The sequence below is a fragment of the Dendrobium catenatum genome, unplaced genomic scaffold (genome assembly GCF_001605985.2).
Source record: "Dendrobium catenatum unplaced genomic scaffold, ASM160598v2 fragScaff_scaffold_432, whole genome shotgun sequence".
In the NCBI taxonomy this organism is placed as follows: Eukaryota; Viridiplantae; Streptophyta; class Magnoliopsida; order Asparagales; family Orchidaceae; genus Dendrobium; species Dendrobium catenatum.
The window spans coordinates 88806-103348 of NW_021318894.1; the positions used below are offsets into that span (position 1 = coordinate 88806).

The 14543-nt window shown below is 37.0% G+C and overlaps 1 protein-coding gene across 1 annotated transcript in view; it reads right to left on the bottom strand.

The window, feature by feature from the left end:
• Window positions 1-14543, bottom strand: part of LOC110092630 (putative deoxyribonuclease TATDN1) — a 35678-nt gene that overhangs the window by 4679 nt on the left and 16456 nt on the right. Inside the window, exons 10-11 of the mRNA XM_020817269.2 lie at window positions 7815-8031; window positions 7655-7738 (exon numbers count right to left, since the gene is read on the bottom strand). Of these exons, the coding sequence (XP_020672928.1) occupies window positions 7655-7738; window positions 7815-8031 (301 nt within the window). The remainder of the gene's footprint in view (window positions 1-7654; window positions 7739-7814; window positions 8032-14543) is intronic.

A 14543-nucleotide genomic window follows, 5' to 3' on the forward strand; every position in this document is an offset into this window, starting at 1 on the left:
ACGAGAAGGATTAAGAGAAGAAGGTTTGTTGAATTTCTTTTGGATTTTTATATAAATTTCTTCTTCCACTTCGTTTAAAGTGAACAATATATTTCTTAAAGGTAGAGGAAGAGAATTGAAGCAAAGAGAGAATTTTTGGAAGAGGAAGAAGGATTTTTGGGAGATTTGGAAAATCCCATTGTAAGAAATTTCTATCATGAAACTATTCTTGAGTTTTATTTGATAAAGCAAATTCATGAAAACTTTATTTCTTGATGATAGAGATTTGGAGAGAGGTTCGAGGTAACACCCTTCGTCGAAGGCCTGAAAAGTTCAAAGTGGGTAATTATGATTATGAAATTCAAAATTTAGCATTTTCTTTTAGTACGATAAAATAGTCTGCATTACAGTATTACTTTCAAAGTTTTATCTTAAAGACTACTACATATGAAGAGGTTAAAGATTAAATACATAATGATTATAAGTATTATTCTAATAAGAAATAAATGAATTGAATAATGAAAAGAAAATATCGTATGTATTAAAGAGATATTGAAAAGAAACGACATATGAAATAGAATGGAATTGTTATGATAAATGTAAAAGAAAGGAAAAAGGATATATATGAATAATTCAGGAGTTCACCCTCTTATGGTATTGGCTGGGGACGCCGTACTCGTGCACGAAAAAGGAAAAGGAAATTTTTATGGAAATGGGAAAAGGAAATCATATGGAAAAGGTAGTACCTTTGGGTACTTTGAGACGGTGCTCCTGTGCAAATCATATGGGAAAAGGAAATACAAATGAAATATTAAAGATAACAATTACTTCAAATTGATATAAATGAAAAATATCAAGAGAAGTATAAGTTAAGGAAATGAAAGAAGTACGGTTAAGAAAGGATATAAAATATTTTAATTAATTAATTTTAATGATTAATTTACATAATTTCCCACTGAGTTTACTTAGTAAACTCAACCCACGAGTTTAAATGTTTCAGGTAATTCCTAAGAAAAGAAATGGCAGAAAGAGAAGAACATGTTTACAGAAGACGAGGAGCAAATGACAACAGGTAAAATATATTTTGTGTTTTAGTGGCTCTTTATCATGAATGATGTAGTATTATGTTTAATGAATTTTATCGTCCGACTTTTCGTACCCGCCTCGTTAGATCAAGTATCCGGGCCGGGTCGTGACAAGGCTACAATATAAAGGACTTAAAGTCCAATCAAACTCTCCTCAAAGTCCCTTTCCATAATGGACTTTATCCTATTTAGTTCTCACAATTGCCTTTATTCTGGTGTAGCACATACGCTCCACTATCCACCAAACCTCTAGCACCAAAGGCTCGAACACCCAATAGCATCAACAATTTCCATGCCAACAAAAATACTCCCAATATTATGTAACTCATCAAAATCATGTTCATGTCCTACATGTCATCCAACCAGGAGTCATACATTCCCCTTTACTATATCCACCACCTTAGTTCACTCCTCTCAAAATTATGCACTCTGGTGTATAGGGACCTCTCCTCAATTATTTCCAATAAAGATTATTAATATTGTCTCATTGATCGATGATTTATCTTGCTATTCCTGGGTATTTCTAATAAAAACTAAGGTAGAAACCACAACACACTTTCTTTAATTCAAAAATCTAATAAAACAACGACTAAACAATATAATTAAAATCCTTTGCTCCAAAGGATGGTGGTGAACGTTTTAATGCTACTCTCCAAAACATGCTCACCAAATTGATTATTTGTTCTTAATATAGTTGCCCAACACTCCATAGTGAAATGGTGCAATAGAATGTAAATACCATAATACATCTACTCTCATAACCGGGTCATCCGAAGGCCATCATTTTATGTGCCAAACCATCTAAGGCGACTCTCCCTAATCTTATCTGCCATTGGAGCTACTCCAACCTTTTCACATATTTGTTTATTTCATAATCTGGCTCTAAAGCCTCTCAACCACCTGAACAACCTCATCTCTGCAACATTTAACTTATATTATGCTTCTCTTTTAATGGTCAAATTCTACGCCATAAAGCATTGCAGGTTTCACTACCATCTTATAGAATTCTCTTAAGTTTGAGGGGGTACTTTTCTATCACACAACAAGCCCATTGCATTCTTCCACTTCAACATCCAACTTGAATTCTACTAATAATACCCCCATCTATTTTACCATCACTCTGAATGATAGACCCAAGATATCTAAAACATGTACTCTTATTAATGACTTAATCGCCCAAAGTTACAATCTCTCAACTAAATCTATTACTACTAAAATTACACTCAATGTATTTAGTTTTAGATCTACTCAAATGAAATCTTTTAGACTCTAAGGTTGACCTCCATAATTCAAGTTTACCTTTAACTCCCTCTCTAGTCTTATCAACAAGAAGAATATCATCAGCAAAAATCATACACCAAGATATGTCCTCTTACAAATGTCTAGCAAGAATATCCATGACTAAAGCAAAAAGATATGAGCTTAAGGCTGATCCTTGATGTAATCCAAATGACAGAAAAATACTTGGTCAAACCAACTTGTGTTTGAACACAAGTAATAGCTCCTGCATATATATCTTTAATGACTTGAATATAAGCATTATTAACCCCTTTCTTTCCTAAAACTCTCCATAGCATTTATCTTGGAACTTTATCCTATGCTTTCTCTAAATCAATAAATATCATAAGTAGATCCTCCTTGTCTCTCTATACTTCTCCATCAAACCTCTGAATAAGTGTATAGCTTCTATAGTAGACCTACCTGGCATGAATCCAAATTGATTTTGAGAAACATTAGTATCACTTCATAACCTGTACTCCATAACTCTCTCCCATATTCTCAATTTAGTTCATCAATTATGCAAAATTGTTCCCAAATGATCATTTAGAATCAAATTGAGATCAACTTTGTATAATTAAAGGACTAAATTATGATCAATTTTGTATCTCCATTTTTATCAATCTATACATAAAGGATTATTTGTGATCAATTTTTTATAGTTGTGAGGTTAAATTGGAGAAATGTGATACTCTAAGGCTAAATTTTTACTTATTTCCCATGAGCATAGATTCTCTCACTCTATTTAAGTAATCATCAATGAGTGACAGCATAACTCCACCTCTTGAAAACACCTTGTCAGACCTATAGAAGTCCAAATGTATGTAGTCAAGAGTTTGTATTCCTGTGCTAAACATCTATTAGCTTGTCTTTCTAAGAAAACAACATTCATCGAATTTCAGAGTGTCAATCTTTGTTAAGACAGAACATACCCCTTTGACTCAAGATGCTTATATTTTTTGGACTTATATGATGGAAGAGATAATCAGATAGATGACCCAGAAGGCAAAAAAAAAAAATAGATGAAGACGGAAATGTTAGAAAGCCATCAATTCAATAATGGAACAATAGAGGCTATGTTTCTTTTATATTGAGAGTAAATAACAATTGGTTATGAAGGAGAGATATAGTTTGATGCATATGACTATACAACAACAACAAACCTTTATCCCACTATATGGGGTCGACTACATGAATCTTTTTTTTTCCATTGTCCTTTTAAGGTCAAATTGTCATCTAAATACTAAATCTAATAAAAAAAAAGTTCATTTCTAATATTTTTCTTAACAAGTCTTTTTAGGTCTACCTCTACCTTTCTTAATATAAGTTAAATCTAATACATCTATTTTCCTAATTGGGTCATCGGAAGACCTCAGTTTTATGTGACCAAAGCATCTAAGTCGACTCTCTCTAATCTTATCTTCCACTGGAGCTACTCCAACATTTTCACGTATATGCTCATTTCATATCCCGTCTTTAAGAGTAAAGCCACTCATCCACCTGAGCATCATGATCTCTACAACACTTAACTTAATATTATGCTTCTCTTTTAATGGTCAACATTCTGCACCATAAAGCATTGCAAGTCTCACTACCATCTATTAGAATTTTCCCTTAAGTTTGAGGTTTCTAGCCTTGAGATGAGTTTGCATTGGATTGGTAGAAGTAGCAAAATAATTAGTTTGCGTCAGGCATGATGTGTTAGTTACGGTATGTGGTGATGTGGGGAGATATTGTTTGCAAGTTACAAGTGTTAGTTAGAGGGGATAGTTGTAGGATGAGTCTCTAGACTTGGATGAGTAGTTAGTTGTATTGAGGGTGAACCTAAAAACTTGATATTTGAGGCAAGTGAGTGACAGTTGAAAAGTTGCAGTAAGGGATTGTTGGATTGAATTGAATTTGGTTTGATATATGGGAATTTGAGTCATCAAACACGACATGTCATGATTGTTGGATTGAAGTGATTTGATTTGATATGGGAATTTGAGCTCATCAAATGTAACATGTCATGATAGAATAAGTTTGCCCGTGAGTAAATTGTTTTTGTATCCTTTTGATAAGGGTTTGTCTAGTTCCAATTTGTTTGTTGATTATGGTTGAAGCCAATGATAGACTAGCATCCAAAGCTTTTGAGGCGGAAATATTGTGGTGTTTGTTGTTTAGTAATTGATATGTGGAGAGATTGTTTGTGGTTGGAGAGGACAATCAATTAATGAGATAGACAATGAAGTAGAGATCATTGATGCAAAGAGAAGGACGTAGATTGGCTTTAAGCATTAGTTTATGTACTGTTTCAATGATGTGATGGCCTAGGCAAGCATGCCATAATGAAGTTGAGGATGTTACTGTGAAATGCAGTGGTGGAAAATGATTGATGTGCCAGGACAGGGTAGAGTCCATCATGACTACAACCACAAAGTAGAATTTGGTTGTCTGAAAAATCCTTAATGATAAAGCTGAATGAATTAAAAGAAATGGAACAATTGTTGTCAGATGTAAGCTTGTGTATGGAAAGAAGGTTATGGGATAGAGAAGGAATATGAAGTAGATTATGAAGGAATAGCTTACGGGTGGAGTCTAGGAGAGGTAGAATGCCTTGTCCACTGTGATGGATAGGGAGGGAGGTGTCATTGGCAATTGAGATACTATCATAACCATGATAAGGAGTGGATTGTTGTATGTTGGAGGCATCTGAGGTCAGATGGGTGGAGGCGCCAGAGTCAAGCACCCATTCTGTAGGGGAAGTGTTTTGTTGGTGTTAGAGGAGAGCTCGAGGTGGCCAGGTGGTTGTAGGTACATATTACAGGTTAAATCGATGTCAACAAGTGAGAGTAGTGTGAATTGTGTATTACAGATTTGGCAAATTGGTCGTGAAGCAGTGAGGAGGGGCTGTCCACGGCCAGTTGTGAATTGTGGTCAAGGTGAGCTTCCTCATCCATGAGAGGGGCGAGGCTGACTGGAGACATTACGACCTTGATTGGCTGGAGTGGGTGTCCTATTAAAGTACAGTGTCATATTGTCTTTGGGAGGGATTAATTCTTTGAGTAATTCAATTTGTAGGTTGATCTCCTCACTATAGAGCAGGGAGTAATGCACATCCAGACTAATGGGATGAAGGAAGGTTTGAATATATGTTTTGAATGAGTTGTACGTACGAACCATTTAGGATATATAAGATTATATCCTCATAATCGATATGAGAGCCCGCAGCGGCAATATTGTTGTCCACCAGTGCCTTAATTTGGGTGAGGTACTGGGTCATGGTGCGGTCGCCCATTTGAATGTTATGTAGTTCGTTTTTCAGTTGTATCACTCGAGATTTGTTGGTGGGTTGAAATCAGTGCTCAAGGGTGGTCCAAATTTCATAAGTTGTGGTAAGATTGAGAATGTAAGGGAGAATGGAGAGAGAATAAATAGTAGAAAAGAGGGGCTGAAACCAAATTCTAGTCTATAAGTTGCCATAAACGATAGTTAGTGATCTCTGAGGTGGGAATGATGGAAGATGGAGTGGGCTCAGGTGGGCAACGGAGTCGACCAGTTAGGTAGCCTTCAAATTTATTTGCCGAAAATAGTTTGTATACTTGGAGTCGCCATATGGAGTAGTTGTCGTTGGTGAGCTAAATGTTGACAATGAGTTTGATATTTGACATGAGAAATTTAAGTGGGGAGGGTATGATATATTCTAACATTGAAGCAGAGAGAGAGGAAGTTGGTTAGGTGCTAGAGGAATCCTGATCTGCCATCGGGCTAAGAGAAAGTTGTGAAGCTTACTGCTCGGATACCAAGTGTTGGGGAGATGAGGAGTAAACACCGCAATGATGAAACAAGCAAGAAAGTAAAAAAAGTAGCGGAAAAGTAAAGGACGTCAGGATTTAACGTGGAAAACCCCAAAATAGCAACAAAAACATGGAGCAATATCACACCAAGAAATCCACTATGAAAATTGGAAGAAATAAGTACATATATATCTTCTCTCTCACTCTCCTTGCTTCTCTTTTCACATGCACCATTCTCAATGTCTACACACTCAAAATACAACAGAAAGCCAAGTACAATAACCCCAAGAGATGCAACCCTTCAGAGAAATGAGAAAGAAAACTATCTAGTCTGTCTCGTAGCGCTGCGGCTCCAGTTTGGGGGTTTGTGACGCTCAAGCCTCTGTCTTGCACCGTTGCAGTGCCATATTTATACCACTGCAGCGCTTTACTCTCTGTCGTTCAGCATTGGAGAGCTTGGGAACACATCGCCAAGGCGCAGTATGGGAAAAAAATCATATGTAAAGCACCCAAACCCAAGCAGGAGGTAAACCCCCCCCCCCCACCGCATCACCCAGCGAACACGACAAGCTTTGACATCCGAGAGAAGCAAGGGATTACTCAATCTGATTCTAACAAGGGGATATATTTCTTCTCACATAAAACTATTTGTATATATAGCACCTCTTTTAGAGACAGTATAAATAAAAATATTATGTACTAGTTTTACTCGGGAACAACTTTGCTGTGCAGAGATAATCAACAGCTTGTAATCTTACATTAAAGAAGGCGGTAACTTGTAAAGGGTTTCCTGTGCATTCTGATTTCTGGCTAATCCTTTTGTATATGTGTTGGGTTCTAGAGTAAGTGATTCTTGTGTATATTTCATCTTCATTAATTGGCTGTTCAATCGAGTTCTTCGTCTATAAAAAGAATAGTTTACCAATAGAATATTAAGGTTTTTTCACCTTAAGTATTGCATGCCTATGTTCCAATAATTTAAAATTGTTACAAGGCAGGAACTTCTGCAGAATTGAAGATTCCTCATTCATCCTGTTTATACAAGTGGCTGGATGTAACATCCTCACCATGATTTGTCATTACTCATATTAAAAGAACGATAAACACGGAAAATGTCGTATTAAGGCTTCGTTTGGGATAGCTTTTTTACTGCTTCTTAAAATAGGTTTTTAGTACAAAAATTAAATTTTTTGTATGAAAAATTTGCTTTAAGAAATAGTAAGAAAGTCATCCCAAACGAAACCTAAGCGACAATGAACATAGATTCCAGCATGAAAAAGGCCTAACACAGATAATGCCAACTGGAATGGACTCAGCTTTAACAAATAAAGTTATATTACTTGGAGAATGCTTATAGTGAGGTTGGCTTGATGGGAAACAGAAAAAGTAAAATCCTGCTCAAAAGGATGCAAAAAAGAAAAAGTAATAAAAAACGAAATTCCTAGGCTACAACTCTCCTCAGTAGCTACCACGTAGCATCGAAGATTATCCTAAGGTAAATTCCGAAAACCTTAATAAATGCATTGGCCATATTACCTGCAGGTATTATGGTACAGGGTTCTTCCAAGTTGATCTATGTTGTTGATTCCCTTACAGCTAGCAACAACCTCAAGGACTTGTCTGCAAACAAAATACTTACATAAAAAAATGACGAAACACAATAACTGCAGAAAGGAAGCTTTCGTATTCCAGTTACCTGACAAGGCAAGGTTCATTCCTCCCTTTAACAATAAAATTAGGATCATACTTTTCCTTTCTCTTAGAAGGCCAAGTTGACTTAACTAAATGAATTCCAGCGTGAGTATTCTTGATCTCACAATATGGTGCGTCAGTCTCAATCATCATTTTTTCAGTAGGAATGCCTCTCACAACATTTAGATTCTCTGCTTGCTTTAGAGAGCAACCGTTAACTCCTGTTACAAAAATTGATGAGCATTAGAAGATGCTTGCACCGAAATTGATGGAATATTAGAAGTGCCGGGTAACTGAATTACTGAAGCAGAAAGCTAAATGATCTATCAATCTGGATACAGTATATCTTCATGTTTCAAATACAACTTAAAAAAAAACTCATTATAAAATGTAGGTTCCGATGAGATATTAGAATAAATATAAATTATTCCTTTGTTCTTGAATATTAGCAGTGATGCAAATCTAAAAGTTTATGCTTGTCAAAAATGTGGGATATGTGCAATGAAATGAGCAAATTCAAAGTTCTAGTGTTCATTTTGCCAAGTTTATGTTATATTAGTATTTTCTCGATTTTAATTTTATTTATTTTTTAGATCATCATGATTTCTTCTACGTCAAAGATGTCACGATCCGGCTCAGAGGCTCGAATTAACAAGAAGGGAAAACAAGGTTGAACGGAATTCATAATTCTTTCAAAAATATTAAACGCCCAACAAAATAAACATCCAACTTTACTGAAGAGCTACAAAAATAATTTCTCATCTAAATATATGATAAAATAGTTCTTACTTATTTTCAGTTGACATTTTTCTTTTGTACATGAAACCTCGATTAGTCATTTAATCACGGATTTACTTGAAATAATTTAAGTTTTCAATAACAACTCAGTGATCAATTATAATTTATAGTAGAGCAGTATAACATGCATATAAGTAGTCATACTAATTTATTAAACTTTCATTTAATGTACACATAAATATTTAATATAGATTTGAATAATATAATTTCTTGATTTATAAAATATTTTTCAAAATTTCTATTTCTTTTAATTTTATTATTTTAATAGTTCATTTATTTCAAGAAACCATCTAAATAGTATCAATTAAGGCACTTCCGCTTTCATTTCCAATTCATTTTTCATTTATTATGCATGAGTACATTGCATCCTCAGCTAGTAACATAAGGAAATAAATTCTTATATTTACATACATATACCTTTTCCAATTCAATATTGTTCATATAATATTTTTTCTCATAATTTTTTTCATATAGTCATTAATTTCAATGTGATGCTATCTCATTTAAGGTATACTATTTTGTAGTACAAGTCATTTAATTTGATCATTATAGTATAAAATAGTTTTACAAAAATATGCAAGTAACATGTGAGGTACGGCATCAGTCAATGCATTGAATGATAATAGAACTATAAGTGCTAAAAAATAACATGTAATTACCCACTTTACTTTCCATTCGAAGGTCCAAACTTTTCACTTTTGGATTCTGAAATTCTTAATTTGTCTTCCTTAGGGTACAATCTAACCATCAAGGATATAATTATGTCAACCTGAACAGGTATTTTAAAATTACATTAACATTAAATCCAAATTAAATTTTCATTAACAATTTAACCCTTAAAAAGTTTTTCCCCGAGAACACTTGCTTGCAGTACTTTTGCCTCAACTATACTGCTTGATTCTTCCACCATCCAAAACAACATTAGTAGTATTAATTAAAAATTAAAATTAACCTTGGAGAAGTCAAGCATCGTCAAAGCAACATCAAATGCCTCAAACATTGTCAAAGCAACATTGTGCCTCAAACATCATCCAAGGCAACATAAGATGCATCGAACTTTGTTAAAGACAACGTCAAACACATCGAACTTTGCTAAAATTATTAAGCTACATTTCTAAATGCATTGCCCAACGTATTCCATAAAAATGGTTGAAATAATTTTTAAATAGTTTGCATTATTTACCTCTAATTTATTCCTCCTAGTCGAGTTGAGATCTCACAGATCGTTGACTATTATTTCTTCTTCCTTCCCGAATCCCGACGCAAAATAATCAAATAAATTTTCACTCATAATTCTTCTTCAATATTAAATTTTACTTACCTTCACATGTCAATACAATATCCCAATGAACGAACTCCTCTTTTACTCAATATAGCACTATACTACTCAGAATCGAATAGCCCACCTCTATACTGATCGAAATACGAAACACTTCCTTTTATTTTCATCGAACAGCACCAGACAAACCTTCTTTTCAATAAATTGAAGCCACTAACCCACAGCACAACCTCTTCCTTCGCATACAAACTCTATCTACCTTCAACTTCCCCAAATGTAAGCGAACAAACCAAATGAAATTCCTCTCACATGTGAAGACTACTCCTTCCTTATGTTCGACTCCACTGAAATGGACAAACTCGACTTATCATATGTGAGGAGTTGCATCCATCCTTTCCCACAATTGGTCACGCTTGTCGCTTCAACCATGCTTCTTCACCTCAACTTGACCTTTACTTCGCCTATCTCGGCCGCTTACTCACTTCACCTATTTAATGAAAACGTAGGACCAGTTGGATTGAACCAGTCCAACCAGCTCGTTCAATGTACCATTCTTATAAATATTTCATCCTCAAAATTTAATGGAAAAGAAAACAATTATACCTTAGTTGAATAAATATGAATATTTAGCTCTCTTTTCTGATTTTTTCTCCCATGTGATATATATTTTTTTGTTTCATGCTTCCATAGAGTCTATACAAATAGTATCTCTAGATTCCTGAGTCACTTCACCTCATATTCTAGTACTCTCTCAAGCTCTTCTACATATTTGAAATCAGGTTGTAACTCAATTGAATGGGCCCGACGAGTAAGCTGAAAGTTTTCCTGATCTTCTATTTGATGATATGAGATTCCCTTCATACATTTAGCTAGTGGAATATGATTTCTTCACTGATGCCCAGCATGATTGTGGCTGTCCATACGAACACTTAGAGATTGTTGCAAAGAGTTTATACCAACTTGTCCCGATGCTCCCTACTGAAAGAGGTGTTGATTCTAAGAAATCTGCCTGGCTCATTTTCAGTTGATAAATATGAATATTTAGCTCTCTTTTCTGATTTTTTCTCCCATGTGATATATATTTTTTTGTTTCATGCTTCCATAGAGTCTATACAAATGGTATCTCTAGATTCCTGAGTCACTTCACCTCATATTCTAGTACTCTCCCAAGCTCTTCTACATATTTGAAATCAGGTTGTAACTCAATTGAATGGGCCCGGCGAGTAAGCTGAAAGTTTTCCTGATCTTCTATTTGATGATATGAGATTCTCTTCATACATTTAGCTAGTGGAATATGATTTCTTCGCTGATGCCCAGCATGATTGTGGTTGTCCATACGAACACTTAGAGATTGTCGCAAAGAGTTTATACCAACTCGTCCCGATGCTCCCTACTGAAAGAGGTGTTGATTCTAAGAAATCTGCCTGGCTCATTTTCAGTTGCAGTTATTTCTTCGATGGTCTCGATCGTCTCAAGGCTTGGGCCTCGCTCTATGCCCAGTTGAAGGATTTCTTCAGAGGTGACAACTAGACCAACTGCTCATACATAGCAATTTGTTAGACATGTCCAGGAGGAATCTGTCTAGCCAGTCTAGAAGGGACCAGCATATGTTTACTCCAGGTGGAAGCCTGGTCAGCCCAGTTCTGCCCAATAGCCGCTCGTTCCCCTTGGGGTGGGCCCCATGGCTTAATGAAGAGAAAGGGGCAGTTTATGAGGGAAATTCAATTAGAGGGTTTTTTTGGATATTTTTCAATAGATTGTATGCTTTAAGTAGTTTGGTAAAACCTAGGGTTTGGTGAGGTTATGTTTTTGCTGAATTGAGTTATCCTAATGAGAGAAAGGACTCTAGTGGGCAGCTAGGGTTTGGGAGAGACAGATCTTCCTCTCCAATTGAAGATCCATTATATCTTGTTTGTTTTCTTTCATCAATCATCTAGTAAAAAGGTTCCTTGGGTTCTTCCACATAGTTCTTCTCATTTACTCTTTTGGCTTTGTTGAAATTCAATTTCAGCCCAAGGTTTAGAAGGGTTTTCTATCAAATTGGTATAAGAGCAATCGATCCAGGCACCTATGGCTGGAAGAAAAGTATAAGATCAGCCAATTCAAATCAGATTTTGTGGAAAATTTTTCATATTTCAAAAATCAACTTTTATCTGTCCATGAGAAGATGGATGAAAAGTTTTCCATCATGGAAGAAATGTTGAGGAAGTTGCTTCAGGCCCAACCCAAAAAGGGAGATCGGACAAGTGAGAAGAGGGGAGCCACAAGGGGCCAAGGGAGTAGGGGAAACCCTAATCCGATAAGGAGCGGGGAAAATCATGAGGTGGAAATCTTGGAGGGAGAAAATGAATGCCTCCCCTAGAACCTATTCCTATGGAGGAGATGAGTAGTGGGTATGAGCAAAGGGGTGCTGATTTTGAATGGAGAAGGGGGAATTTGAAGAAAGGTTTGGGTACGAGCGTGGAAGGGATGATCAGGATACTTGAGGGGGACCACCCACTTGGGGAATGGGAAGTGGGAAGTTATGGAGGAATAAGGAGAAATAGAGGAGATCAGCGAGTACTAAAGCTAAAGATGCCTATGTTTGAGGGAGATGATGCACATGGGTGGATCAATAAGGTAGAGAGGTATTTCACCGTCAATGGATTGATATAGGAGGAGAGATTAATGGCAGTTGGCCTATGTTTGGAGGGGAAGACATTGGTATGATACCAGTGGAGAAACATGAGACTGCCCGTATATAGCTGGATGAAGTTTAATGAATGCTTGTTGAAACATTTCCAAGCTAGCAAGAGAGGGGACTTCTATGAACAGTTCTTACCTAGAATCAGGAAGGATTAGTAATGGAATATTGTGAGAGATTTGAGTACTTAGCTAGTCGATTGGACGAGCCCTCTCAGAGTGTACTCGAGGGGAATTTCATAAAGGGGCTAAAACCAGAGATCCAAGAAGCAGTTAGAGTGATGAGGCCCCATGATTTGGGAGAGGCTATGAAGATAGCCCAGTTAGTGGATAATCAAAATCACTTAGAGAGTGGGGGACAGAGGTAGCAATTCAAGAGGCTCATACACAATGGCCACCACCTTTTTAAAGCCTAAGGGACCGACATTGGGTAGCCTTCGAGAGACCCAAAAGGAGAAGTATGTACAAGGGGAAATCGGGGGAAACTTCAAAAAGTTTACTTAGAAGGAGCTGCAGGAGAAGAGAGAAGGGATTGTGCTTCATGTGTGATGAGAGGTATACACTAAGGCACAAGCGTAAGGGTCAAACTCTTCAGGTTCTCACCGTTAGCGATAACAATGAAGCTGAGGGAGGTGGGGGTGAGGCAGGGGTAGAGGAGGAAGAGCTACATCTAAACATGGTGGTCTCCTTGAACTCAGTGGTGGGATTTACTCACAATCATAACATGAAAGTGAAGAGAGAAATATCAGACAGAGGTGGGAGGAGGATTTCTGATGGAGCTACAGGGGATCAGATTATGGGAGGGGGGAGACATTCCTCCTTCAGTACAACTGCTTATAGAGCAGCTCAGTGAGGTCTTTCAACCACCTCAAGGATTTCCACCACCGAGAGAGCAGGAGCATGCCATCACCATAAGGGAGAGGGTGTCACCAATAAGTATCAGACCTTACCGCTACCATCAGATACAGAAAGATGAGATTAAGAAGCTGATCTAGGAGATGTTAGAGGCAGGAAAATCAGGTCAAGCGTGAGTCCTTTTTCTAACCCAATCTTGCTGATCAAGAAGAAATATGGGAGCTGGAGATTTTGTATGGATTACCGAGGCCTAAATAAGGAAACTATGCCAGACAAGTTTCTTATTCTAGTGATAGATTAGTTGTTAGATGAGCTCTGTGGAGCAGTGGTATCCACGAAGATGGACCTAAAGTCTAGGTACCATTAGATCAAGATGAGAGAGGATGATGCCAAAGATGGAATTAATGACAAATAAGAGACACTATAAGTTCTTGGTGATGTCATTTGGCCTCACCAACACCCCCGCTATATTACAGTCCCTCATGAACAGGGTGTTTCGGCCATACCTCAAGAAATTTGTCCTGATTGTTTTATGACATCTTGGTGAACAATAAGTCGGATGAGGAGCATTTGGAGCACTTAGGGTGGTCTTGGAGATGTTACAGGAGTATCAGTTGAAGGCCAACTTGAAGAAGTGTTATTTTGCACAAGCCAGTGTGGAGTACTTGGGGTGCGATATCTAAGGAGGGGGTGGCCGCTGATCAGACCAAGATTGAGGCAATGCTGAAATGGCCTCTACCTAGGAATCTGAGGAAGTCTAAAGGTTTTTAAGGGTCGATTGGATATTACAAGAGATTTGTGAGGTATAGCCTAGCCACCGATAGAGAAGCTAACGAAGAATAGCTTATTATGGGGAGAGGCAGCTACCCAGGCCTTCGAAAGATTAAAGAAGGCCATGACCACAGCGCCAATCTTGGATCTACTAGATTTCTTCCAAATTTTTGTGATAGAGACTGATGCATCAAGGTATGGATTGGGGGCAGTGCTCATGCAGAATCACGGGCCCATAGCTTACTTCAGCTAGTTGTTAACAACCAGAGTTAGGATGAAGTCAGTATATGAGAGGGAGTTGATGGCCGATGACCATTATGTTAATTATTCAGAAGTGACGGCCTTAAC